The sequence below is a fragment of the Arvicola amphibius genome, chromosome 1, assembly GCF_903992535.2.
Source record: "Arvicola amphibius chromosome 1, mArvAmp1.2, whole genome shotgun sequence".
In the NCBI taxonomy this organism is placed as follows: domain Eukaryota; kingdom Metazoa; phylum Chordata; class Mammalia; order Rodentia; family Cricetidae; genus Arvicola; species Arvicola amphibius.
In genome coordinates, this window is record NC_052047.1 from 103668261 (window position 1) to 103694370 (window position 26110).

The window sequence follows — 26110 nt, forward strand, 5'->3', positions numbered from 1 at the left end:
ACATAAATAGAAGAGTCAGGAGAGCCCTGGAAACCATTAGCAATGGCAGGGGTGTGGGGTTCTCACCAGCACATGTTAAAAACTCCGAAGTGGGACGAGCATGTGGCTCAGTGGTAGAGGGTTCCCCTGGTCCGCACAAAGCCCTCAGTGGTAGAGGGATCCCCTGGTCTGCACAAAGCCCTCAGTAGTAGAGGGATCCCCTGGTCTGCACAAAGCCCTCAGTGGTAGAGGGCTCCCCTGGTCCACACAAAGCCCTCAGTGGTAGAGGGATCCCCTGGTCTGCACAAAACCGTCAGTAGTAGAGGGATCCCCTGGTCCGCACAAAGCCCTCAGTGGTAGAGGGATCCCCTGGTCCGCACAAAGCCCTCAGTGGTAGAGGGCTCCCCTGGTCCGCACAAAGCCCTCAGTGGTAGAGGGCTCCCCTGGTCCGCACAAAGCCCTCAGTGGTAGAGGGCTCCCCTGGTCCGCACAAAGCCCTCAGTGGTAGAGGGCTCTCCTGGTCCGCACAAAGCCCTCAGTGGTAGAGGGATCCCCTGGTCCACACAAAGCCCTCAGTGGTAGAGGGTTCCCCTGGTCCACACAAAGCCCTGGTCTAATTCCTGCACCACAAACAAAGATTAAAAACAAACTACCATACAACATTAAAAGGGCTGGAACAACGACTCTGTGTTTAAGTATTCGCTGTGCTTGCAGGATTTGGTTCCCAGTACCCATCTGGCAGCTCACAACCACCTGCAACTCCAGCTACTGGGGGTCCTACAGCTTGTTCTGGCCTCCTTGGGCTCCTACATACACATGGCACACATATAGACACATGTAGGCAAACACTCATACACATAAAAGAAATGAAATCTTACACACACACACACACACACACACACACACACACAGGAGTGCATACCTAACAGTGTAGCACTAATACAGAAGGAAACCAAAGGGTTGAGGCTCTAGTGTAAGACCAGGGAGAGCAGGGTTTTCTCTGTAGCCTCTAGATCAGGAACAACCCAGTAGGAAGGACAGCTTTCCTCAGAGGATCCCAAACCTATTTCTGTAGTTCTGTGAGATACAATAAGCCAGACACAGGTATGCAAATGGTTGTCTACCAACTACAAAAGAAATAAATATATTGTAGCATAATTCACAGATTCACCATTACACAACACTTAAACAAGATGGTTCACCTAGTAAATACACTTGCTGCAAAGTCTAAGGATCTCCCTTTCTTTAATATATGTATGTATGTATGCATGCATGTATGTATGTATGTATGTATATATGTATGTATGTATTCTTTTGAGAGGAGGTCTCTCTGCCTAGCCTTGGCTGTCCTGGAACTCAGTATATAGAGCAGACTGACCTCAAATTCACAGAGGTCTGCTTGAGCCTCTGTGCCCAACCCTAGGAATCATTTTTAGTGTGTGTGCTGGTGAAGGGAGCACGCCAGGCGTCTTTCTAAAAAGCCTTACCAACCTGAAACAAAGGTGGGGGAGGGGTACAGTTTACTTAACAAGTCTCCATTTACTTTGGTTTTTCAAGACAGGGTTTCTCTGTTTAACAATCCTAGCTGTCCTGGAACTCGCTTGTTAGACCAGGCTGGCCTCGAACTCATAGAGATCTTCCTTCCTCTGCCTCCCGAGTGTTGGGATTAAAAGCCAAGCGCCACCATTGCCTGGCCGAAGATACAATTTTATTTAAACACTAGTGAGAAATTTCGTGGTGTGTTTCAACTAGGGAACTGGTTCTAGGATTGACACGTCTTGACCTAGACCAAAATGACCTTGAACTCCAAACTCCCAAATTCCCACCTTCCAAAAGCGGATTAAAACTCTGTGTCAACAACACACACACCTGTTCTGGAATCTTGGATTCTAATTGCCACGCCCCCACCAGAGAGTTTTCTTTTTGCCACGCCCCTCTACCCGAACTTCATTTCCCAACATTCTCCTAAGACCTCTAAGTTAGCGGTCATTGTGACGTCATCGCACAGCCCTCAGGGAAATGTAGTTTGTTCATTCTCTAGCTAGGGAAAGATCAGGGGCTGTGGACTACCACTCCCGTGAGGTAGTGCGCAGTCCCACCCCATAAGCGGCGTCTTCGAACGCGCCGCGGCAGCCATGTTGGTCGTGGCTTGCACAGGGGCCGGCTCCAAGGGGTTATAGAAGCAGGTGTAATGATGTTGTCCGCGGTGTTGAGGCGAACCGCGCCGGCGCCGCGGCTCTTCCTAGGGTTACTCAAGTCTCCATCGTTCCAAAGCCGCGGAAGTGCTTACGGCCGGAGCGTAAGCAGCGCAGACCGGGGAGAGCCGCAGCGGCTGAAAGCTGCCGCCTGGGTGCGCCCTGGAGCATCTTCTATCTCGTTCCCCGGACGGGGGGCAGCCACCGGGGGGCGCCGTGGAGAACGCACCGAGATCTCCTGCCTAGCCGCCGCCTCGTGGGGACACGGTCCTAGCCCCGAAGAAACACTGCCCGGACAGGACAGCTGGAATGGGGTCCCCAACAAGGCAGGACTGGGCATGTGGGCCCTGGCCACGGCGCTGGTGGTTCATTGCTACAGCAAGAGTCCTTCCAACAAGGGTGATTATGGGGCCTGTCTGGGTTCAAGGGAGAGGTGTGGGGGTGGGTCCTGACTCCTTTGGAGAGTTGATGGTGTTTGTAAATTCAGACCCGCTTTATCTTATCCATGGAGAGACCCAGGTACCTATCTGCTGCCAGAGGCAACATGTTGTCCTGGAAAATTCACTGCTTGCAGTTACATAATTTGCCATTGTAGGTGTAGTCCCCTACATCAGTTTGTCTATCTGTATAATGGGGACATTGGAGTGACTGTCTAATTATAGCCTAGTCCATTAGTTTTACAAGAGGTCTCCAGGAAGCACCAGTAGCTTAGCAACACCTCTACATGTTTGCCTGTAGAAAGGCCCGAGGAAGGAGGACCCTTGGTTCTGATGCTAGCTTGACTCCCATACTCCTCTGTGGTCTTAGTTTCCCCACTGTATAGTGAAGGCAATTTCTTAGTACTCTGCTAAGACTGATGTTTTGACCTCTCTTGGAGTTCAGAGTCTGTTCAGCAATTCCTTAGTGTTCTTTATGCTTAGTGTTGTGCTTAAGGTGAGCTGAACATTGTGTTGGGGGTGGGGGTGGAGCCTAGGGGACAGGTAGTTGTCAGAAGGAAGGTAGCTCTCTGGAGACTGGGAGCAGGAGGGATAGGCTAAGAGGTGGAGGTAGCTAACCCGGACTGGCTTCTTACCTAAATACAGCAGGAGCTAAAGTGGCTGAGCCCAACACGTCAGGTTCTCAGGTGCCGGTGAGGAACTTGTTAAAGCATGGTGCTGGTGGGTTCCATGCACCCCAAACTCAGATTGCTGAGCAAGATTGGACACTGCCTTGACTTTCATTTGTTTGTTCAGTAAGATGTGGCCACCTGAGAAGAAAGGGCTTTGGATGAGGAATGAGGACACCAGGATCTTGTTTTGTACTGTCTCACGCTCTTTGGAAAGCTGAACTCTTGTTCTTCGCTACTACTGAGGGTATTGAAGAAGGGCTCTTCTAGCTTAAACCTACAGTGATTATATGATTGACTCGCAGCTCGTGTGTGCATGGAGGTAGCGTTCTCTCCACTTAGGTTGGGGCTAGGTGTTCAGAAAGCCCCAACTTTAAACCAAGCCAATTAAGGGGACAGTGCAGGCAGTTGACCATGCAGGGCTAGCGAGTATTAAAGAAGGTCAGAGAGCTATCAGGGTCAGGATAGCCTTCCTGGAGGATGGGCAATTTTTGGAAGGTGAGGAATTTGAACTTGAGTTCTGAAGGGTAACACAGGAAATATAAGTGCATGCATGTGTGTGTGTGTGTGTGCACCCCATGATGGCCAGGTCTGCATCTTACTTTTATTAGTATTTCCCTAATACTAAATATCTGTCCACAAGTGTGTGGCTTGTAGAAGGAGATACTTAACAAATGTGCTTGGGGTGGGATTGTATTCCATACCTAGACTTCAGCCAGCTTCATGTGGGGGAGCGAGCTGTTTGACCAATGAGGTTGGAAGACCGAGTCTTTGGCATGAAGTGAGAGAAGAGAAATTGGCCCTGCATGCCAGGCAGGAGTGTGTAGGATTCTGCAGGCAATCTAGAGCATGAAGGTTCGTGAGCAGACACTGAAGAACAGGGGAAATGTGTCTGAACTGTGGTCTGAGAGGCTCCTCAGGGCTCTAGGCTGGACTCTGTGGCACATGAATGTCAGCAGTGTCCACGTAATGAGCTGACTCAAACTGTGGCCTGCTCTGGCCCTTCTCACTTGCCTGATAGGGGATTTTGAGCAGAGTCCTTTAGTTCAATGTTCTGAGAAACAGGTCCCTTCAGGAGCCAAGATGAATTCTGCTGTAGGTAGTGGAAAGCCAAGGAAAGTCTGTGAGCCCAGAATGCCCTAGGTTACAGCTCTTTCCGCCCTCCTCTGTGACCTTGGAGAAGGAGGGAGTGCAGATGGGAAGGACTGGTTCCCTCTCCCAGCTGGAGGTTGTCCGTTAGAGCCAGGCGTGACAGCACACACCTTTAATCCCAGCACTGGAGACGCAGGCACGTGGGTCTCTTTGAGTTTCAGGACTGCCACGGCTAGTGAGGTCTTACCTAAAAACAAAACAAAACAAACAAACAAACAAAAAAGCTACAAGCCAGAAAGAGAATCCGTGAGACGAATAGGACAGACCTGGCTCTAGTCAGAGACCCAGTCATAGGCTAGTAGGTAGAGAACTGGTATCTCTGAGCATGGTGGCGCACGCCTTTAATCCCAGCACTCTGGAGGCAGAGGCAGGCAGAGCTGTGTGAGTTCAAAGCCAGCCGGATCTACAAGAGCTATTTCCAGGACAGTCAGGGTTACACAGAGAAACCCTTCCACAAACAATAAAAGACAAAAACCCTGCTGCTGGGGTCTCATCCCTCTTCACACAGACTGCAGCTCAGGAGTCTACAAATCACACACAGAGCAATCATTAGTGCTGGGACTGGCGCTGGGCTCGGCTTGTCTCCAACTCTAGTGACTTCTCTTACCTAGTGGGTCTCATGGCTTAAATGCTGAGGCCTGGGCAGAAGTCAGCCTAGTGGCCAACAGAGTCATGCTGGGCACAGAGACTGTCAACTGTGCCTCTGCTGTTGACTTGTGAGTTTTTCCAAGTGGCCACAAGGTGGTGCCAACAGCCAGGGCAGGCTTTAGCTAGGCCTGGGTCCTCAGGGATCTCACTGAACAGTTTGGGTCTCCTTTCTCTGGGCTTGTACTAAGAATTTTGGAGATTTTTCAGTCCTTGTTTTATCTCCTTGGCATCCTTGTAAGGCTGACAAGAGTTACTGTCTGTCTAAACACCATGAGAAGCTGCTTGAAAAAGGGCTGCAGAGAGCAATGGCCAAGTGCCTTGGACCCCAGTGTCCATGACTTCCGATTGGGGTTCTTTCCATTCTTAGGAAGACCCACACACCCAAGTCTTAGTGCTTGGGAACAGTGGGGGAACTGGCACAGCATCTGCCTCATCCCCAGAGCAGAGGTGGGATGGATTTTCCCAGGGGAAAAAGGGCTCAGTCTTCTCATGAGCCTTTCACTCTGGAAGGAACTTCACTGACTTGCTGGACTTCCTCTCAGCTCTGAGGGGTAGGTCCTAGCAGGGTCTGACCAGTAACCCATCTCTTTTCAGATGCAGCGCTGATGGAAGCTGCCCGTGCCAACAATGTGCAGGAAGTCAAAAGGTGAGTACCAGAGACCTACTGTCTTACCCAGAAGGGCTGAGCAGAGAGAGCTTTAGAGAAAAGCCTTTCCTATCCTGGGTTTGTTTTCCAAGGGCTCGCTGCAGCCACAGTCAGAGGCTCCCCTGGCCCAGATTAGACTTTATATATTTTAAGTATGGATGAGGGCACCCAAACATCTCAGTGTTTGGTGGCAATGGCTTGGAGTTCATGGACCCTGTGAATTTTACAGTTTGTTCTTGTTCTTCCGTGGAAGTGACCATGTATTAATGTTTGCTGCCTGGACCTGGGATGGATGGGTATCCTTAGAGAAGCTTGTGACTAGGAAGGCCTGCTTAGAGGCTGAGGCATGCTGGCCTCCAGCAGAGGCAGGCTGTAGTTTTTCAGCTTCAGTGGCTCACCCAGTTCTCCAATGGAGTGGGGTGTGTTTTGCACAGAGGCTGGCTCCTTGAGCTGGAAGCCTTGGGCGGTGTGCAGGAAGGACAATGCTGAGAGTGGACCTGGGCCAAGCAGCAGTTGTGGTCTGTTGTTGAGAGACAGTAGTCATCCCTCTTGGGCCTTACCTTGGCCTTATTGCCCTTCAAATAAATCTAAGTGTTCATGGGACCCCTCTTTTACCTCACATATTTGTTTTTGGTGTTGTGGTTTGTCTTTGTTTTTGCCATTCTGAATCTGAACAGGTCTTAAACGTTCTTGGCAATTACTCTACCAGTGAGTTGCTTCTCCAGACCTTGGTTTTTGTTTGTTCATTTAGTTTAAGTTTGTTTTTTAACTTATTTATTTATTTTGTGGCATCTCTCTATGTAGTACTGGCTGCTCTGGAACTCACTATGTAGACCAGGCTGATCTCAAGCTCACAGAAATCCGCCTGTCCCTGCCTCCCAAGTACCAGGATTAAAGGCGTGCGCCACCATGACCAGCTAATTTTATTTCCATTTTATATTATGGCCATTCTGCCCACAGGTATTTCTGTGCATCATGTGCATGCAGTGCTCTTGGCAAGAAGAGGGCATTGGCTCTTCTGTAACTGGAGTCACAGATGGTTGTGAACTGCCGTGTGGGTGCTGGAAATCAAAACCAGGTCCCCTGTAAGAGCAGCCAGTGCTCTTAACTTTGGAGTCATTCCTCCAGGCCCATAACTCTTGTTTATTGAGGATAGATTTTGTTAAGGAATCCGGGTTGGCTTTGAACTTTCATTCCTCTTGCCTTAGCCTTCTAAGTGCTAGGATTCTAGGTGTGGACAGCCATGCATGGTGCTGTGTTCACATTTTAGAGAGGAAGTCAGGTCAGCATTTGGAGTCCCTGCATACCCTGAACCCTGGGTGTACTTCTCCACTCCAGATGCTTGAGCATAAAAGAAAATGTGGAAAGGCAGCCACGCTCTACTAAGACTTACGGCTTCGATTCCCTTTCATTCTATCTGCAGCAGCGTTATTGATTCTCAAGGGTGCTTTTGAGTATTAATGTTCAAGGCTTAGTTTTAATAAACCACTTTTGGAAATATGGGCTGGGAGTTGTTTTGTAGCCAAATAAATATGATGGAGCAATAGTTTAATAAACATGTGATGATGCATCTTAAAAGCCAAGCGCAGATGTCATATTGTTATAAGAGCCATTCATAACTGCAGCTGCGTGTGGCATCTTCATGCCCCAGACACGTGCCTTGCTTTCCAGAGCCTCATTACAGGGAAGCGAGGAGTCGAAACTTGCTTGGTGATCCCGGAATCACCTGTTGATAACTGCCAGAAGCTGCCAGCTGGCAGCTTCCCTCCCCCAAGCCCAGTGTAGGCCAAGCTGGGGAGGCTGACACTCTTCAAGGGTCATTTTAGCTCAAAAATTTACGAGGGTTTTTTCTGTTTTGTTTTGTTAGTTTTAGGTTTTTTGAGGCACAGTTTCATCTACCCAGGTTGGCCTCAAACTCACTACATAGCCAAGGATGACCTTTAACTTCTGATCCTTCTGCCTCTACCTTTGAATGATGTGATCCCAAGTATGCACCATCATGATCCATCTTATATGGTGCTGAGGATCAAACCAGGACTTTGTGCATGCTGGGAAGGCACCTACCAGCTGAGCCTCGGCCTTTGGGATTTCTTATTGTTGTCTTGTTTTGGGGGTTGGTTTTTTTGTTTTTGAGGAGATTCTTGCTATTTGGTCCGGAAAGGGATCCAAAACTCATGATCTTCCTGCCTTGGCCTCCCAGTGCTGTGATTGCAGGCAGGTGAATACCCTTTCTCCCTCTCCTTCCTTCCTTCCACCCCTGCTTTCCTAGTACTGGAATATGTGCACTCACCCTGTTGAATACACTTATATTTTTTAGATTGTGTATGTAAAGGGGAAGAAAGGTGTGCCCCTGTGTGTACAGGTGCTCACAGAATCCAGAAGAGGGTGTCAGACCCCCAGACAGTTGTGAACTACCTGAAGAACAGTGTGTGCTTTTTACCACTCAGTCATCTCTTCAGTCCCTTAATATGCATTTCTGTAATGACAACTAAATACCTTTCAACGGCATACAGAAAGTGGTTGGATTTCTAGTATGTGACTCAGAATTGTAGGGACTGTTAAATACTATGGGTGATATCTGGGAGCTTTTTAAGCGTGTCTTTAGCCTGCCTTTCCTTATCCCCTTCTATTGGTAATCAGTTGAATGAGGCGCGGGCTCTCCTCAGCCCCCATCTCATGCTGTCCCCAGAGCTGGGACAAGCTGGGCAAGGGCCTGGCAATGTGGACTGACTGCCAGGCCCAGGACTTAAGCAGGGTATGAGAGCAGAGGTGAGTGGTGATGTGGTGGGAATATGCCTGGCTGCCCTGGCCAGGGGTCAGGGTTTTGAATGCTCTTCCTATGAGCAGTAGGTAGGTTTAGGAGGCTTTTGAGCAGGGAACTGAACCAGTTAGGGCTGCTTTGGAAGAAATGGGAAAAGGCTGAAGGCAGATGTCTGAGGAGGAGGCCAAGCTGAGGAAGACTTCTATCATTTTCTCTCCTCACTCAGAGCACTTGCTGAAGAAGGAATGAGTGGCTGGGCATGGTGGTGCACAGTTTTAATCCTAGCAGATGCAGATCTCTGAGTTCTAGGTAGCCAGAAATACAAAGTTCCAGGCCAGCCAAGGCTACACATAGTAAACCTTGTCTCGAAAAACACAACAGAAAAAACAACAAAAGGAAAGGAATGGCTGCGGCGAACCCCCCTGGCCAGCAGGGAAGAACAACCACCAGTCGAGGATTCTAATCAAATCACGCTTTATTGGAGCCTCTTGGTTAAAGGGAGAGCAGGAAGCGAGGGGCCCCGAGGACTAAGCGGCAGCTGCTTATATAGGGGGAATGGACATGGGTCGTGCCTGCGGGAGGTTCTTTCTAAAGCCTTGCCTAATATGGAGTTGTTTACTCGGCGCTGCAGGGGATTGGCGCCATCTTGTGATGGTGGCCAGCAAATCGGCTCCCTGCAGTTCCCCCTTTTTGTTTTTATAGCAGGATAGGCAACAAGGGGTCTTATTCCTGTTCTGGCTCCTACCTCATGATGTGGGGGCCGATCAAGGGAGGCCCAGGCTTGTGGTACTCCTTCTCCTGTGCAATGGGACAAACCCCTAGGAGGTGCAAAGGCAGTATCTCAAGCGTTGTCTCAGCATACCTTCCCTGGTGTAATGAGAACTAGCCCTATAGGGGTGCAAAGGCTATGCAGGACAAATGCCTACTGGTTCTTAAGAACCGATAACCATATTTGGGGAGAGTCACCACACTCCAAAGTGGCTAAGGCCTGTAGGATAGCAACCTTATCTCTATTTGTTTGGGCTCGAAGACGGCAAATCAGCCACAAGCAGACCATGCATCCTCCCAGACAGCATGCCAGAAATATCCCAACCCCCACCCATTCTTTAAAAAAGGAGAGAGCGGAATATAGCCAATCAGAAAACTGTTCAAGGGTGATGGGCTGGACACGAGTATTATTCAGGATAGTGATCTGAAACAATTGATTCTGGAGTAACAGCTCCGCTTCCCGCGACCAGTTCCCTGCTAGATACTCCCCAATTCTTCGTGACTCATTCCTGGAGTTGTTAAAGACAAGAGAAGTAATGCACACATGTTTTTGATAGGAGACACATCCGATCTGGACCAGATGGGTCAATTCATCCACCTGGGTCTGCACATAATCTATCCTCTGATTGGCAGCTATTATGCCAGAAAGGATATGATTGTTGATTTTATTCTGGGTTTCTAATGTATCAGCTGTTCTTGAAACCACGTCGTTAATTGTGGTTGCCGTTTGCCCCTGATCAGCCATGGCTATGAACTCTTATATTTTCGGTTGTGAGCCTAGCCTTTAACGGCTGAGCCATCTCTCCAGCCCAGTGACTCTGATATGCTACCAGAAACATTAAGGAGCCAAGTCCTAGTTAATTGTAGCGTCGCCAGGGCTGAGATATCTGCAGTGGCTCCCATCTCATTAGAGAGCAACCATTGATACCAGGACCATCCTGACCCAATAGTAGAATTTTGATTAGACTGATTATAAAGGTATCTCCTCATAGACGGGGATAGGGAGAACCCATAGGCAACCTGTGTCTTTTCCCAAGTCTTAGCTTGGCAGGCCGTAAATGTGGGTGGAAATGAAAAATCTGGAACATAGTGTGGTGACGCCCTAAAACGAGTGGCATTTTTAGGGGTGGATGTACCTCCCAACGGTACCATGGACTCCACTCTCATGGCCAAGGTAGTAGCATTAATGGATGTAGCATTACTGGGCCCTCCTGACCCTGAGGTGGCACCCTGAGTCACCTGGGCTAATGCTGCGCCCAGGAACCCTATCCCAACTTTACTCTGCATCAGGGGATCCATCCAATTGGTCAAGTTTTTGCATAAAAGCCTTATGCAGGGTCCCTTCCCCTCAAGGGAGAAGCACATAGTCCCATTTAGGGCTATCTTTGTAGCATTAAACAACTCCTGCTTAGCGTCTGAGTTAGGCAGACAGGGTGCCTCCAGATAGCAGGAGGTGGAAAACAATGTGGGCAATATGGAGGAGTTAGCATGAACAGGCATTGGCATGGGCCAGGCCCTCGTTACCGCCCATAATGTCATTGGACTCGCGTTCAGCAGGGCTGTCTTCATTGCCAGGATCAGCATCCATGTTGTTGCAGCCCTCATCTTCAGCTGTTGGTCTCAGGCTCCTTGTCAGCCGTGTTGGTACCCAATGAGGGACTTCTTGACTCTGTGGGAAAACACAAACAGCTCCCCTGGATCTCGCAATGACTGGATCCGGTTCATATCATTTGTTATCCAACATATCTTTCCACATAATAGACACTCCCTTATCTTCAGGGGTCATGTTAGCATGTCTATCAGCCGCTGTTCGGCCCTGACCATCAAAAATTAGAAAATTAAATGTAAAAAGTGCCAAGGCAATTCTATCCCTGGGGGACGCTGCTTCTGCTATTCCCGTTTTTGTTTTTGTAAAAGATCTTTTCAGCGACCTCAGTCATCCTGGCCACAAAATCTGCGAATGGCTCTGTGGGTCCTTGGACGATCTTAGTCAAATTGCCTGTCATTTCCCCTTTATTGGGTAGGACCTTCCAAGCATGGAAGTAAATATCACTAATTTGCTGGTACACCTCAAGAGGGTGATTAACTTGGTTTCCAGCAAACTGCCCTTGTCCCAAAAGCATCTCGGCAGTCCAATCTGGGTGGCCATTTTGTGCATTAAGCCGAACCTGAACCTGTGCCTTGTCAGCGGCCAAGGATTTAAAAACTGTCCAAAAACTGTCCTCTGGACAGGCATGCCCTAGCAATCTCTATCCAGTCTGTGGGTGTTAGGACCTGGGTACAGAGCCTGCGCAACAACGCAATGGTATAGTCTGCGGTGGGCCCAAAGTCCCTAGCCGCGGCACTGTCTTTCAGCTGTTTGTAGGGCACCGGCTCATACCACCTATGATGTGTATCAGTGTCCTCAAACACTGGGAAAGCTGAGGCCAAACGAGCCCAAGTATTACTGCTAATGAAATGATAGCCTTCGTCAGGCTGTGCTGCCTGCGCATAAGGTGGCGCCGTGGGTCGAGACTCACCCAGCAGCTGCCCAGGCCCTTCTCTGGCCCCGGGGGGATTATATTTCTTATATATTATATTATATATTATATATTATATTATAAATTATAAATTATATTATATTTTATATATTATTATATTTCTCTGCCCAAGGGCTCTCTTTGGCCCTTTTCCTTGGGCTAAACTTTTGGATCCTTTTCCTTTTCCTTTTTTCTTTTAGGCCTGTCCAAGTCTCCCCCTTTTAATTCCGATTCTGATAAGCTGTCCTGGTGTGTCATTAATGCCTCTCTACCTTTTCTAATTAGATCTGTATTATCACCCCCTCATAAGCAGTTCCTCACTAGTCGCCATAGTGGCATAGTGCCGCGGCCTATTTTGTCCTCGTGTTTAGCTCTTTCCAAGTCCCATCCTAATTTTTCCCATGAGGGCAAGGTGAAATCCCCAGAGACCGCGAACCACGGTGCGTTTTGGTCAGTGTCCTTCACGACCATATCAGTTGTGCTCCGAGAGACCTTCAGGCCACGTTGCTTAAGCAGTGCCTGCAAGGGACTAATCAGGTCGATGGTACCAGGACCAGCGCCATGAGTGTTGCCCATAATGCGCACTTATGTACGGGCACGCTACCCGGGAGCTGCTTAATTTATGGCGGTCTTATCTCCCTCTTAGAGAAAAGCCGCTTTACCTACAACGGACTTACTTTCGATTCTAACTAGGCGCGGTCGCAACAACAGAGGCATTCTTGACCAGGCTTATGGCAGCGCAACCAAAAACAACACAGGAACACACAGATCACAATTACCACAAAAGCGAGGCAGTACACTCCAGGGCTCAACTCCCGCAATCACTATATCTGGGAGACTTGCTTACTGACGTCGCCGCTCCGCGTGTCGAGTTCTGAATCCTCTACGGCCCCTCGCCCGGTGACCGAAAGGTGTCCCGGCGTCCCAGGGTTCTGGCACCAGTTGCGGCGAACCCCCCTGGCCAGCAGGGAAGAACAACCACCAGTCGAGGATTCTTCTCAAATCACGCTTTATTGGAGCCTCTTGGTTAAAGGGAGAGCAGGAAGCGAGGGGCCCCGTGGACTAAGCGGCAGCTGCTTATATAGGGGGAATGGACACGGGTCATGCCTGCGGGAGGTTCTTTCTAAAGCCTTGCCTAATTTGGAGTTGTTTACTCGGCGCTGCAGGGGCTTGGCGCCATCTTGTGATGGTGGCCAGCAAATCGGCTCCCTGCAAATGGCCTCACATGGGGGCTGTAGATGGGAAGGAGTAAAGAGTGGTCTGGCCTCAAGGAAACAGACATGTAATGCCCCAGTTGCAGGTCATCCTTCTGGCAGGCCAGCCTGGAGCAGGGGTGGAGGGCCTGATATCCTCACTGGGAGGAAATGGTCTGGAGTTTTGTTCAGTTTTTCTGTGTGTGCCCTTGACTCCCCTGATGCCTTCCACTGCTCTTTACTTGATTCTGTATGTGTGCTAGCCTCTGTTTGTGTCCAACAGGCCTGCCTGGAGCAAGACAATTCTAGTCTCAATCCCCCCAACCAGTTAACACAGTTGTTTTGCCACTTTTATGATAGGTATGGTTAGTGACATCAATATTTGGAGTAAAGCTCAAACCTGGAGAATAATATTAGGACACTCTTGCCATCTTGGACTCTGTCGTTCCTGTGCCTGGACCTTCCCTTAGCGCCTGTCTTCAGTCCAGAACCTCAGGAGAGCTCAGGACAGGGAAGGACTCTTCTGCTTAAAGAGAGGAGCTTCACCCCAGAATCTGTAATCTGGGGAACAGATGCAGACTCCCTGCCGCTGCCCCCCCCAACTCCGTTCACTGCTGTTGCTCCAGGCCAGTCTTTGAGGCTCAATGGAGATTCTGCCTTCTGATGCCCCCATTTTGATTCCTCCTAGCTGGTTCATTTGCTTCTGTCCCCTTCTGTTGTGTATCTTTCCTGTGATGTGGGAGAGTCTGAGGCTTATATCTGGAAGAGATCAGGTTGGAGAAATAGGGTTAAATGTCAGAAATGCAGTCAGTAGGTTCAGGAAAACTAGTGACCCCTCTGTCAGCCCAGTCAGGACCAGCTTGAGTGTGGGCCTAGTGATGGGAACTGTTTACTGCTTTATGAGAATCTGGCTAATAGTATGTAGGGGGGCTGCTTAATCAAAAGGACAAGTCAGCACCTACCATTTGCCACACATTCTTTTTTACATTTTATTTATTGTTTTGTGTGCATGTGTTTGGGCACACTGGTGCTGCAGCATATATGTGGAGGTTAGAAGGTTACCTGTGGAAGTCAGTTCTTTCCTTCACCATATGGGTTCTGGGGATTGAACTCAGGACCTCAGACTTGATGGCAGGCACTTTTGCCAGCAGAGCCATCTCACTGGCTTCACGTTTCTTTGTATTAAAGAGTTTGAGCTGGTCATACTGGTTCAAATCTGTAATCTTAGCACTCAGGCTGAGGCAGGAAGCTCTCCAGTTCAAGGCCAGCCTATACTATCTGTTAGGTATTTTATTTTAGATGAGCCTCTCTGCAGATGCAAATAATTCCAATCAGACCAAATTAAGCCAAATTAAAAGATGCCCATGTTTAATGAAATGTTCCCGGGGGAAGAGAAAAAGGGGGAGACCACGCAAAACCTAGAGACCACATGTTCATTCTCTGGGGGGCAGTTTAAATAGCCTGTGGGAGTGGTCTTGACCCTCCCTGGGGAGGGGGCTTATTCCAGGAGCTGGAATGAAGCTCCCAGCCAAGCAATCTGAACTTTTTTGTATAAAGGGGTGTTAAGGAGCTGGGGTGATACTTTCGACCAAACACTATTCAGTGAGTTAGAGGCCAGCAAGACTGTCTCGAAACAAAATAAAGCAAAACAAAACCAAACAACTCCAAAACAACACAAGAGCTTATGAACTCGACCCTTCACCTTGAGTCAGGACAGGGTCTGCTGTCCCTCTCCCGTCTGGTTCTGAGCACTGAGTGACTGACTTGAGCCTGTTCCAGTCCTCACTGACCCACGGGAAGCCTGGACTCTTCTTCCTTCCTTCTCCTTCCCCTTCCCTGAGCAGCAGCCATTTTCTCCTTTCTCCCTGAAGCACTTAAACTTTGTTAGGTTACCCAGCTCCTCCTCAAGCAGGGAGGCTGGCCCTTACCCTTCTGGGCAGCTGTGAGAGCCGGTGACCCCCTCAGCCCAGCCCCACCCTCAGCCTGGCTTCTACACTGAGTCACTCACCCAAGACCAAGGGCACCGGGACAGACTGCAGCACATCTGTCTGCGTTCAGGCAGAGCCACGTGGGACCTGTCTGGCTGGGGGGACGGAGTTGGGAAACCTGTTCTCTGCTGGAGATCGAATTTCCTTCAGATCACACCGCTGAGAGAGCACCCTGCCTGCTCTTCCCTTCGCTGGACTGATGAGACCTGGGCCTATGTTAATGTGGCCCCAGTTAGTCTTTCATCAGAGCAAACAGGCTCAAATGAAGAGAACCTGGTAGCGAAAGCTTTGGCCCTTTAATGGCTGCCTGCCCTTTTCACAGTCCATATGTTCATTTGACAGACATTTACTGAGTGCTTGTCATTTGCTGGGTCCTTTGTTTGGCACAGGGGACACCTGAACAGGCATGACTCCTTTTGATGGAAAAGATGTGGAGCTGGGTATGGCTGTTACCCACTTGTAATCCCAGAATTCCAAAGGCAAGAGGTCGGTGAATTTGAGGCCAACCTGGACTACAGGGTATGATCCTGTGTTGAAAGGGAGAAGCAATAGAGAGCTCTAGAGAGCAAAGGTGGGTGGTGTGAGATATGGGGAGCTGTAAGGAAAGACCGTAGCACATTGTGCTTTCTAAAGCCAGTGTGCATGTAAAAAGCAAAGATGCAAACGGATATGCTTGTGGATTATAATTTTCAAAGGTTTCAGTGCTTAGTAGAAAACATGTTGGTCAGCAGCTATAGTAGTGTGGGAAGACTGGCTGAAACATGGCTGTGAGCTGGTTGTAGGTCACAAGTAGAGCACTTGCCTGCTTCTGTAAGCTGGGTTCAACCCTGGCACCAAAAAAGAAGAGAAAAGCAACTGGAGGAGTCCAGAAGCTGGTGTGTGTGCCTGGGCTCAGGTGGGGAGAGCTGGCCGGGCTCCTGTAAGGCTCGGAGCAGCGCTTGTGCCTGACAGTGAGTGTTCAGCAGACGGGTGCCAAATGAATGACTAGGGCTCTAATTCAGACAGAAAATGTGAGTGAGTCCCCATTTTTCTGGCTGGAGCTCCTGTGTAGATGCTGTCGCCATACTCTGAAAAGAGGATTTGGAGGAATTAAGTTGAAAAAAAGACTGAAGTCTGTTTTATTTTCTGTGGTGGCTTGTTTATTTGTTTTGTTTTGGTTTGTTTTTTTTGGTTTTTTTTTTGAGACAGGGTTTCTCTGTATCTTTGGAACCTGTCCTGGAATTAGCTCTTTAAATCAGACTGACATCGAACTCCCAGAGATCCGGTCTGCATCTGCCTCCCAAGTGCTGGGATTAAAGGCGTGCGCCACCACGGCCTGGCTTTGTTTTGTTTTTCAAGACAGTCTCTTACTATGTAGTGAGTTCCCCGTGGTAAGATGCTGCTGCATTTCCCCAGAGACCCATAGGCCTTGAGGGCCAATGGGTCCCAGGCAGGGAGCCGCAAGGCAGGTGAGAGAGACAGAGACACCCCGTGCAGGGAAAGTGGGTGTTTATTTGGTGGGTTATGGAAGGGAAAGGGAAATGGGGTAAAGGGAGAAGGAGTAAGAACAGAGAGGAAGGCAGGGCATAGCAGCAGCTACCTTGAGGTTCAGGAGAGAGGAAAGAAAAGAACTGGAAGGGCTGGAAGGAAGATCTGCTTGCCTCAGTGGAAGGGGGAGGGAGTGGGCGGGGTTTGTCTCTTAAAGGGACAAGACAGATCATTACATTGTCCTGGAACTTGTAGACCAGGCTGGCACAGAGATCCATCTGCCTCTGCCTCAATGCCAGCCCTTTTTGTTGTTTGTTTGTTTTGAGGTTTATTTTTATGAGTTTTAATTATGTGTAGATGTACGGTTACAGAAGCCGGAGGTGTCACATCCCCTGGATCTGAAATCACAGCCAATTGTGAACCACCTGATGTGGGTTCTGGGCACAAGTCATCTCTCCAGGTCCAAAGCATGCTACATTTAGCCAGATGTGGTGACACATGCCTGCAATTCCCTACACTTGGAAGAGGCAGGCAGATCTCTGAGTTCAAAGCCAGCCCAATTTATGTAGCATTCCAGACCTTGTCTCTAATTCATTATTAAGCATACTAAATTTATCAGTTATCTGGAACTTATTTTGACATACTGTTTTGGTTTCTGGTTTGATGCTTTTAGAAAATAGAGGATTAAACTGGTTTACTAGATGGCTTTGGAAAAAATAATTGTACAAGTCAGGAGAGAAAACAGGTCTGGCTTTGTTGAGGGTAAACACATTTATTCAAGCTTTGCACTGATGGTGTGGTTTGGCTCTTGTCCCCTGATGCCCCAGCTCCAGGCACTTGCTGTCTGAATGCCAGGATCAAGGTGTCCCGAATGTGTTTAGCTACAGCATAGGTGAATGTTCTAAGAATTGATCTGAGGGTTTTATCTAATTAACAGAAGCCCTGCCTGGTAAATACATTTGGCTGTCTCTGGACCTTGGAGAGGCTGTCTGTTTATTGATCGCTGTATCATTTTGGCTGGATGGGAAGATATTAATGATGGCATCAGAGCAACCAAAACATCCTGCTCTCTTAATCAGTAAATATGTAAATGCCTTTGTGGCTTGCAGTGCATTGAAACAAAATCTTGATCCCAGACCAGCAGAGGTCAAGGCCTGAACAGCATCACTCTCTGTAATTTGATAGTTTGTGCTTCTTGAGGACTCCAGGTTTTTCATATAACCTTCACGGGTGTCCTGAATGCTAGGACTCTGAAAGGCACCATGATGTTATAGAAAGAATTCAAGAGTTATAGAATAAGAGGGCCTGGGGTCTGCTTTTGTTGTTATACTTACTAACCAGCTGTGTGACATTAACATATCACAACCTTGCCAGTAACACAGCCGCCTTCACAGATAATGACACGGAAGTTAAGGGTTCTTAAGTAAATCTCTCAAAGCTACCCACTTGGGAAGTAGCCCTCTTTATCTAACAGACTAGGATGTCTGTGAGGCTAGAAGCCAGGGAGAGGTTCCCATTTCCTCTTAGGAAGCTGGCCAGCAGGACAACCATTTCTGCCCGGCTTATTTGGAATCCACAGGTTCCTAAGGATAAACTGCCCAGGACTTTGCAGCGTTCTCAAGCTCTCCTGCCTGTCTAGACCCCGGCCATGCCTCATTGCCCACCCCAAGCTCTTCCCCCAGAAAACTCACCCTGGCTAATAACAGCAGTTGTTCATTGGCTGTGAACTCCAGTATGTTACAGAATAAACTGTTACATGCAATTTCCAGATGAGAAACTCAGTGCTTATACAGACTCCATTCCTTCTGGTTGTCCCCCAGCCAGTGTAAACACTTGTGATCTACACTAAGGCCCACATACATCCACAGCCTGTGTTTTTCCCCAGTTGCTCATACTGAATGCTCATCTTTCTTACCAAATTATATAGACCTTTAAGGCTAAGTGATTCACTTCCTTGCCCTTTTTTTTCCCCAGTTGCATGTGTTTTTCTTCACCTGGCTGGAACCCTATTTGAGTATACTAGATGGTAGCTTCTGCCTCCACCTTAGCAGGCCACATGTGGCTGTCTGAGCACTCCAAAGGAACAGAGTATAGAGTCTGGCCTGTTGATTGATTACTTGATTAAAGTACTGTTTTTTCTCCAAAGACTACCCAGTAGGAGAGCACAGCCCTGGGTAGCAGCTGGACCAGGAGTCTCCATTCATGTGGATGGGAGGCCCTGCCAGCCTGCATAAGAAGGCTTTCTGAGGCTGGTCTCAAACTTCCATCTCAATGGCCTTTTGTCTGGGGTTAGCACCCCGGCCTCCTCAGAAAGCTGTGTGTTTGACCAGGCTTTGCAGATGGACAGTGAGCAGGGACGGGTGGTAAAGTACAACAATTAGAGGAGGCACCTGGGATTCCGGGAGTCGGAATACAGCAAGCAGGACAACATCTCCTCTTAGGCTGGTGAGTGCCTGGGTCAGCCGGGATTTTAGGCTCATTTATCGTATCCCTAAGCTTCAGGTGCTCTATGTTCCTGAAGAAGAAGTAGATTTTGATTAAACAAGCATCTACTCATCCACTTAGTCTTTCTCTTTCCCTCTCTCTTTAAATATAACCATGTATCAGAAAATTTACCCCTTTAGCATGTAAAATTCAGTAGCTTTTAATACATTTATAAGATAGGGCAGTTAACATGGTCTAACTCTAGAACATCTCCTCACCCCCACCTTCCTCCCCCACAGGCCCTGGCACCCTCTAGTCTGTTTCCTGTCGCTCTGGATTTGCCCATTCTGGACACCTTACATGAATGGGATCCCACAGTCTGTGGATTTTGTTTCTAACTTCTTCAGCTCAGCTTCACTTTCCAGTGTTCCCCTGTGTCGCGGCACAGTGTCGATATTCCATGCCTTTTTGATTAATCCATCTGTCAGTTGACAGACACGTTTTCACAGTGTGAAAATGATTAACAGTATGTTATTATGAACAAGGCCCATGTTGTCCTTTTAAATTTTTTTCCAACTATATTAATCTCTTTATTCTTTAAACAGTTTTTACAACAGTAACTATTTCCGTGATGAAATGGGTAGCGTTCCCATAACACTTGACACAGCGAGCTTGCCACTACGTGCTAGCCCTTCGTGTGGCTGCAGCTCCATCCTCTAGGACTATTTCCTTGTGATGAGAAAGTGCTACTAGGAGGCAGATACTCGTGGGCCATGTCATACTACCTAAGTCTGGCTCCTAAGCTATGGTTTCAAGTCTCCATATCCTGGCCATTTTCTAATGAAAAGGCTGTGAACCTTTGATTCTCCATGGACTCCAGTGTGGCACTGTTGTCGTTGTGGGAGGGTATGCTTCTGTTACCCTCTCTAGAGCCTATGTTGGCTTTCTTGCCCCGTCCCACTGGACTCCTGTGATCTCTTAAGCTTTGGTCAGGACAGCTTGCACTCTGTAAACATTCGATTACATCTGTTTGCTTAGCTTGGTTTGGGGCAGAGGCCCAGCCACTGCAGACACTGTGTGCATGTGTGAAGTTGGTGGTAGTGAGGAGACAGATGGGCTGGGGGCGTTCTCATGCTGAGACCAGAAGAGTTTTTGTTTGTTTGTTTGTTTGTTTGTTTGTTTGTTTAGGGGAGAAGCCCTAAGAAATGGAACTAGTCCCAGTATCTCCAACCTGTAGATCACCTCAGTGGAGGTTTCTGCTTTATCTGTCTGCCACCTATAGTCCTCTCCAACAGCGGGAATATGCTGTCCCATGGCTGCATGTAGAAAGAACAGGCTCTGTGCTGTGGGGGGCTGTAAGGGCTACAGTTCCAAGCTGCCACTTACGGCCTTGGGATCTGGTCACTGGTGAGAGGGGGCTTTCTTGTCTAGTTCTCAGAATCAGATGAGATGGTAAGTGTCGAGTGTCGGGACACACCAGTCAGACAGGAAAGAGGAGCCGTGGAACTCCACTATTTGAGTCCTAGCTACCAGGACACAGAGGCAGGAGAATCACAGATGCAGGCCTGCCTGGACTACAGCATGAATTCCTAGGCAGTTTGGACATCTGTTAGAAAGTGAAAAAGGCTGGGGAATGTGGCTGAATAATTGAATGCTACTACTTTTATTAAAGGACTTGGGTTTAGTTCTCAGCACCCACATCAGGCAGCTCACAACCACCTGTAACTTCAGTTCTCAGGGATCCGATGCTGTCTTCTGGCCATGTGGACTCAGACACACACATTTACCAATAAACAAACAAACAAACAAACAAATAAATAAATAAATAAATGTGTAAGCAATGCCGGGAGTATAGCTCAGTGATTGAGTGCGTGCCGGGCATGCAGGAGGCCTGAGTTCAATCTCCAGTACTGAAAAAACAAAAGTGCTGTCCAAGAGTTTGCCAAGATGTTAGTGTTGCTGTCCTGTATAGACGCCTTAGAGGACTCATGGTAATTAATGCATTATTCAGGTTTGGGGGACCTGTCCATTACCCCTTTTCCAGACTCAATCTGAGCTCTCTCACATGAGCAAGGTTTATGTCTGGTCCATTGCAGGCCCTCAATCCCAGCACAGAGGATGGCTTTGAGAAGCTGTTTGTGAGTTCTGTTGTTGAGTGAGGAAGGCTGACCCTTTGCTGTCCCCTGCGGGTAGAGGCAGGTTTTATGGTTAGCTTTGCCCAATCTGCTCCTCGCTGAAAATCACATGTGGACCTACATAGAGCTTGACAGTAGTGGTTCAGTTGCCAGTCCAGTTTGAAGTGGTGGATCCACTACTGTTTCTCACTGCTGAGTTGTGGCAAGCTTCCTAGCAAACAGTTGCAGTCCAGAGTCCTGCTTTGGGGCCAGTAGGTGGCACTCATAACCCTTTCCCGCTCCTCAGCTGTCTGGACCAAGTAGTCACATGAGGGTGTCCTGGGTCACTTCTCTCCCTCACTTACTGTATTTTCATGTTCCACTCCATCTCAGCCAGGCACATCTCCCTGGAGTGCAGAGGTGACGCCTTAGGGGATCCCAGGAGATCATTAGAGGATTCCTTGCTTCTGCATCCAGAAAGTCATTCCTGTTGCACTGTTGCCCTGACCTCCACTCACATGGCTTGTGTTTTAGCTGTTTGCCAAGCATGTGTCTGTCCAGCTGCCTAGAAGCCTGGATCAGCGCCGGCTCAGAGTCCTGCAGTCATCAGTCCTCAGGGAGAATGCGCAGTGCTGAATGAGGGAGTGCACCTCAAAGCTGGTGGGAAACACAAACTGCCCTACTGTGCAGAAAATGCCAGTCTTATGAAGATGACTGAAAGGTTGAAGGACTATTCTAGATGAAACAACAGACACAGTGTTTGATTTTTCTATTGATTCTGTCTTCTGTTCGGATCACAGGGCTAGGATGCTGTGGAAACTGTTAGGATAACTGTAGACGGTTGAACACAGGCAGAATAGGAGGTCAAATGCTCCTTCTGTTGTATCAGTTGGTTCCCGGATCCTTCATGGGTCCCCTGATCTGCAGATACTCAAGCCCTTTATGTATGAAGTCATAGTATTAACATAAAACCTACACATATATTCTTATATAATTAAACCATATTCAGATTGCTTATATATGACTTGGTGTAAATGCTGTGCATATGATTTGTCATACTCTATACTGTTTAAGAAATAATGACAACAAAAATGACTGTATATGTTCAATATAAATGCAGGGTTTTTTTTTTAGTTTCTGAATTTTTGAGTATTTTTGGTCTGCACTTGGTTGATTCTCTTTGAGACTTTGGCCTTTATGGCTGGTGATTCTGTAGAAGTCTGTTGTTGTTCCAAGACCAATATACATGCTGAAGTATTTGGAGTTAAGGGGCATAATGTCTGAAATTAATTCTCATGAAAGGAAGTAAAATGTATTAGCAATAGGAACAAGTGAATCAAAGCTTAAAGTGGATACATGTAAAGGGTCTGTGAAGGAGTTTTTGCTGCTATTTTTGTAACTGGTTTCTAAGTTTAACAATTTAACAATAGCAATCTGTGCACATTAGTATATAATAGTTATATGTAAAGAATAGGATGGCCACCCAGCATTGGGCTTTATTTTGTTAAACCAGTGAGCATCATTTAGGATGTGGATCAACTCCTTCAGCATTTGCCTTTGAAATGCCATGCACATTTACATATGGACACTCCTGTTAGGTTCTGGCAGGTGAGATGAAAGGTTCTGAGTGGTTAGCTGGACCTGCCATGGGCACACAGCCTGCCAGAGACAGGCTCCTTTCTGGGTCACTCTTTTCCAAGAGAGGCCTTGTGAACCTGCTCAGTTCAGTTTGGACTGCTGATTCTGCAGGGCATTCATTAGGTTCCAGAAACTAACTGTAGTAGGAAAGAACCAGGGGTGACGTATGCAGATTCCCTTCATCGAAGTTAGAGGTGTGGTACACACGCCAGTCTGTGTTCGCTCTTGCTGTTCGTTTGCTTTCCTGAGACTGGCCTGGTATAAGAGTGCAGGGCACTTGGAAGCAAGGACACCTAGAGGGCTTCCTAGAGGAGGGGACCTGAGCTGAGCTTTAGAGGCTGGTGCTCAAATAGCCAGTGTAAGAGGCCCTGTGCCTGTGCCTGTGCCTGTGCAGTCAGAGCATCAGACCCTTGCCTTGAAATCTGTAGGCCCAGGCTAGGTTCCAAGAACATTCTTTGCTGCCCTCCCCCACCTCCCCATCTCTGGCTGGGTGGGAGATAAGGCACAGATGGAAGCTGCCTGGGGATTCTAGCCCCAGGCGCCTTGCCTTTGCTCAGACAGAGGACCTGGTGCTGTTATTACTGTAAACAGGGCCTTCTGGGCATCTACAACCAGAGTCCTGTTGCCCAGATAGTGATCATGATTGGGTCTGCATGGCTCAGTGCTTCCATGCAGGTGGGACAGGGCTTCCCATTCTTCAGCCCCTCCCAGCTGCAGCTGAGGGCCAGTTCCTGATCCGGAAATCATTTGGAACAATGCATGATTGAAGTTCACTAGCCGCATTGTATTGATTGGTCATAAAGAAAAAGGAAGAAAAGTGGAGTGGTCTCTCCTTTCCCTGTGAAGAGCTAGTTAATCAGAATGACTTAAACCTGCCTCTGCCTGCCTAGGACTCTTCCCTTCCACAGTCAGCAAACACAAGGAACCAGCTTCTCTTTGGAAGTCTTACACTGTGTCAAATCTACTAGGAATCCACTCCTCAGTTTTCATTTTATAGTTTAGATTTATTTGTCTTTATGTTTGTGATTGTTTTGCCTGTGTACATGTATGTGCACTGTGTGTGTGCTCAAAGCTCATGGAAGTCAGAAGAGGATGTAGAATCTCCTGGAAATGGAGTTACAGGAGTTTGGAGCCACTGTGTGGGTTCTGAGAATCAAACCAGGTCCTCTGTGAGAAGTTTCTGCACCCCAATAAACTTCTCTGCCGAAGCAGTAATCTAAATCAGATCAGATCAAACCAAATTAGAAAAAGCCCAGGTTTAATGGATACTCCCAGATGGCTTTCCCAGCCCCCCAGAGAGGAGCCGGGAAGGAAGACCCGAAAACCATGTGTTTGTTACCTGGGGTGCAGTTTAAATACCCTGTGGGAGTGATCTTGAGCATCTCTGGGTAGGGGTCATGGATTGGCAGGCTTTCTCTCAGGGATGGAGTCTGGACTGAGGCAACTCCCAGGGGAGGGGACTTGGGATGGAACTTCCACCCAAATATTCCAGGCTCTTTGGATATATGGATGCCAGGGTCTGGGGTGACACTTCCAACCAAATATCCCAGACTGTTTGGATACAGGGGCACCCGCTCAAGTCTGGTTACTTCCTGTGGCGATGAAAGGGAGGGGAGAGTTGGGAGTTGGTGGGTTCACACTCAGGGGAGGTGTAGCTAGAGAGGCGTCCAGTTAACTGCCATCCTGGAGACCTCAGGCATCTGTTCCTTGAGGGAGATGAGAAGACAAGTTGCTAGGAGAAAAAAAATAGATTGTTTCATCAGCCCTGTGAATGGGGCTAGCCATGGGAAGAGTGATTAACGCCCAGAAAGAATGGGTCAGAGAAGTGCCCCATTGCACAGGAGAAGCAAGGGTGAATGAATGATAGGAGAGCAGATATGCCTTTTAAAACCAGATTTTAGTTGCTGGGTAAGGCCCATTTGAGCCAGAAGAGGTGGTAACAGTGGCTGAGTCCCAGGAGCTGGTGATACCTGGACACCCGAGGAGTGACTGTAAAATACGCTTAAAAATGGCGGGGCCAGAATAGGCTCTGGAGACAGTTTTCACAAGACCAGATGTCTTGATACAGCAGCAGAACTTTTCCCAGGAACCTGCAGATATCTGTAAGATAGCTGGAACAGATGCACATCTTGGTGTCATAGCAAAAGGCTATGGCTTTAGGTTAAAAGGCATGAACATTTTAGAAGACAAAGAAAATTGGAAACTCTGAACCTCTGAAGATACATCTGAAAACTGTTAATCCTGGACTATGAAGCCTGTGAAAGAGGCACACCTGTCTGTATTTTTAGCAGGAAACTTAACAAATAAAGTAATGAGCTATCAGTATCCTAAGCCATCAAATGCCCTCAGACAGATCTGAGAGGGATAGGTAAATGAGCAGAAGTGAGACAGCTTTTTCAGCTCACAGGCAATCCCAAGTCTCTCCGTTTCTCCAAGTTTCTCTTCGACAAACACCAGTCTTAGAAGCAGCACTAGCCTTTAGCTGATGAGCCCAGGAGGCCTGGCAGATTTTCCTGTGGGGATAGGGTTCAGTCTACCTATCTTGGCAAGAGGAGATATTCAATCCCCTGGTGTAGTGCCCAGTAAACTGGTGAGGTGGAAGACATTGTGCTGTGTGAGTGGCTTTGCCATATCCAAAGGCAAGCTTCCAGGGCAGAAGGTCTTCTGTAACCATACATCTTCTTGGAGGAGCTATAGGATGTTTCAGGAACTGGCATGTCTCTGTCATAAGAAGCTCTTTTGTTAAATGCCATACTACTCTCAGATCTGTAGAGGCACTTGAGAATCAGTACTATTTACTGTCGGGTATATCCAAATTAGACATGTAAGTTAAATTTAGACATGTAGTTTATAGTCTATAAACATAGTTTATAGACATCAGTTACAGCTTACCAATGCTAGTAGAGGCAAAAAGATTAGAAGGACTATTTTAGTAAGTCAAAGAATATTGGAGGTGGACTGCTTCCTTGGTAGGTCCAGCGCACATGGGTGTTCGAGACCCAGTTTTTCTGTGGCTTTGGAGCCTGTCCTGGAACTAGCTCTTGTAGACCAGGCTGGCCCTGAACTCACAGAGATCCACCTGCCTCTGCCTTCCGACTGCTGGAATTAAAGGTGTGTGCCACCATCCTGCTTACACATGGGGATTCTTACCAAAGATGGCACTGAGTTTTTTGTTTTGACTTCAACCAAAAATGGCAACTATCCATGTGTTTGTATTTTTCCAGAGCTGTTGTAATCTGGAGTTACAAGTTTTACAGATTTTAAAACAGGCACACATACACACACAGACATAAGCATACCATGGCCACATTATTTACACATATATATAAGCAGACAGATGAACAAAACTTTTTCCAGGAAACTGTGTCAGCTGACCAACCTAAAAATTTTGAAGTAGACTGTAGAAACCAGGCAAGCACACAGGTGCTTGAGGACAGAACACCTATGCAGCTCGGGGTGGGAGAGAACGGATCCATTGCAGAGAGAATCCCAGTGTGACCAGATCACATGCCA

General features: G+C 47.9%; 1 protein-coding gene across 1 annotated transcript in view; it reads left to right on the forward strand.

Annotated features, from left to right (window-relative positions):
• The first annotated feature begins 2108 nt into the window (after window positions 1-2108).
• The window catches only part of Clpb (caseinolytic mitochondrial matrix peptidase chaperone subunit B), a 126986-nt gene continuing 102984 nt past the window's right edge, over window positions 2109-26110 (forward strand). The window contains exons 1-2 of the mRNA XM_038328074.2: window positions 2109-2573; window positions 5674-5725. Of these exons, the coding sequence (XP_038184002.1) occupies window positions 2171-2573; window positions 5674-5725 (455 nt within the window). The 5' untranslated portion in view covers window positions 2109-2170. The remainder of the gene's footprint in view (window positions 2574-5673; window positions 5726-26110) is intronic.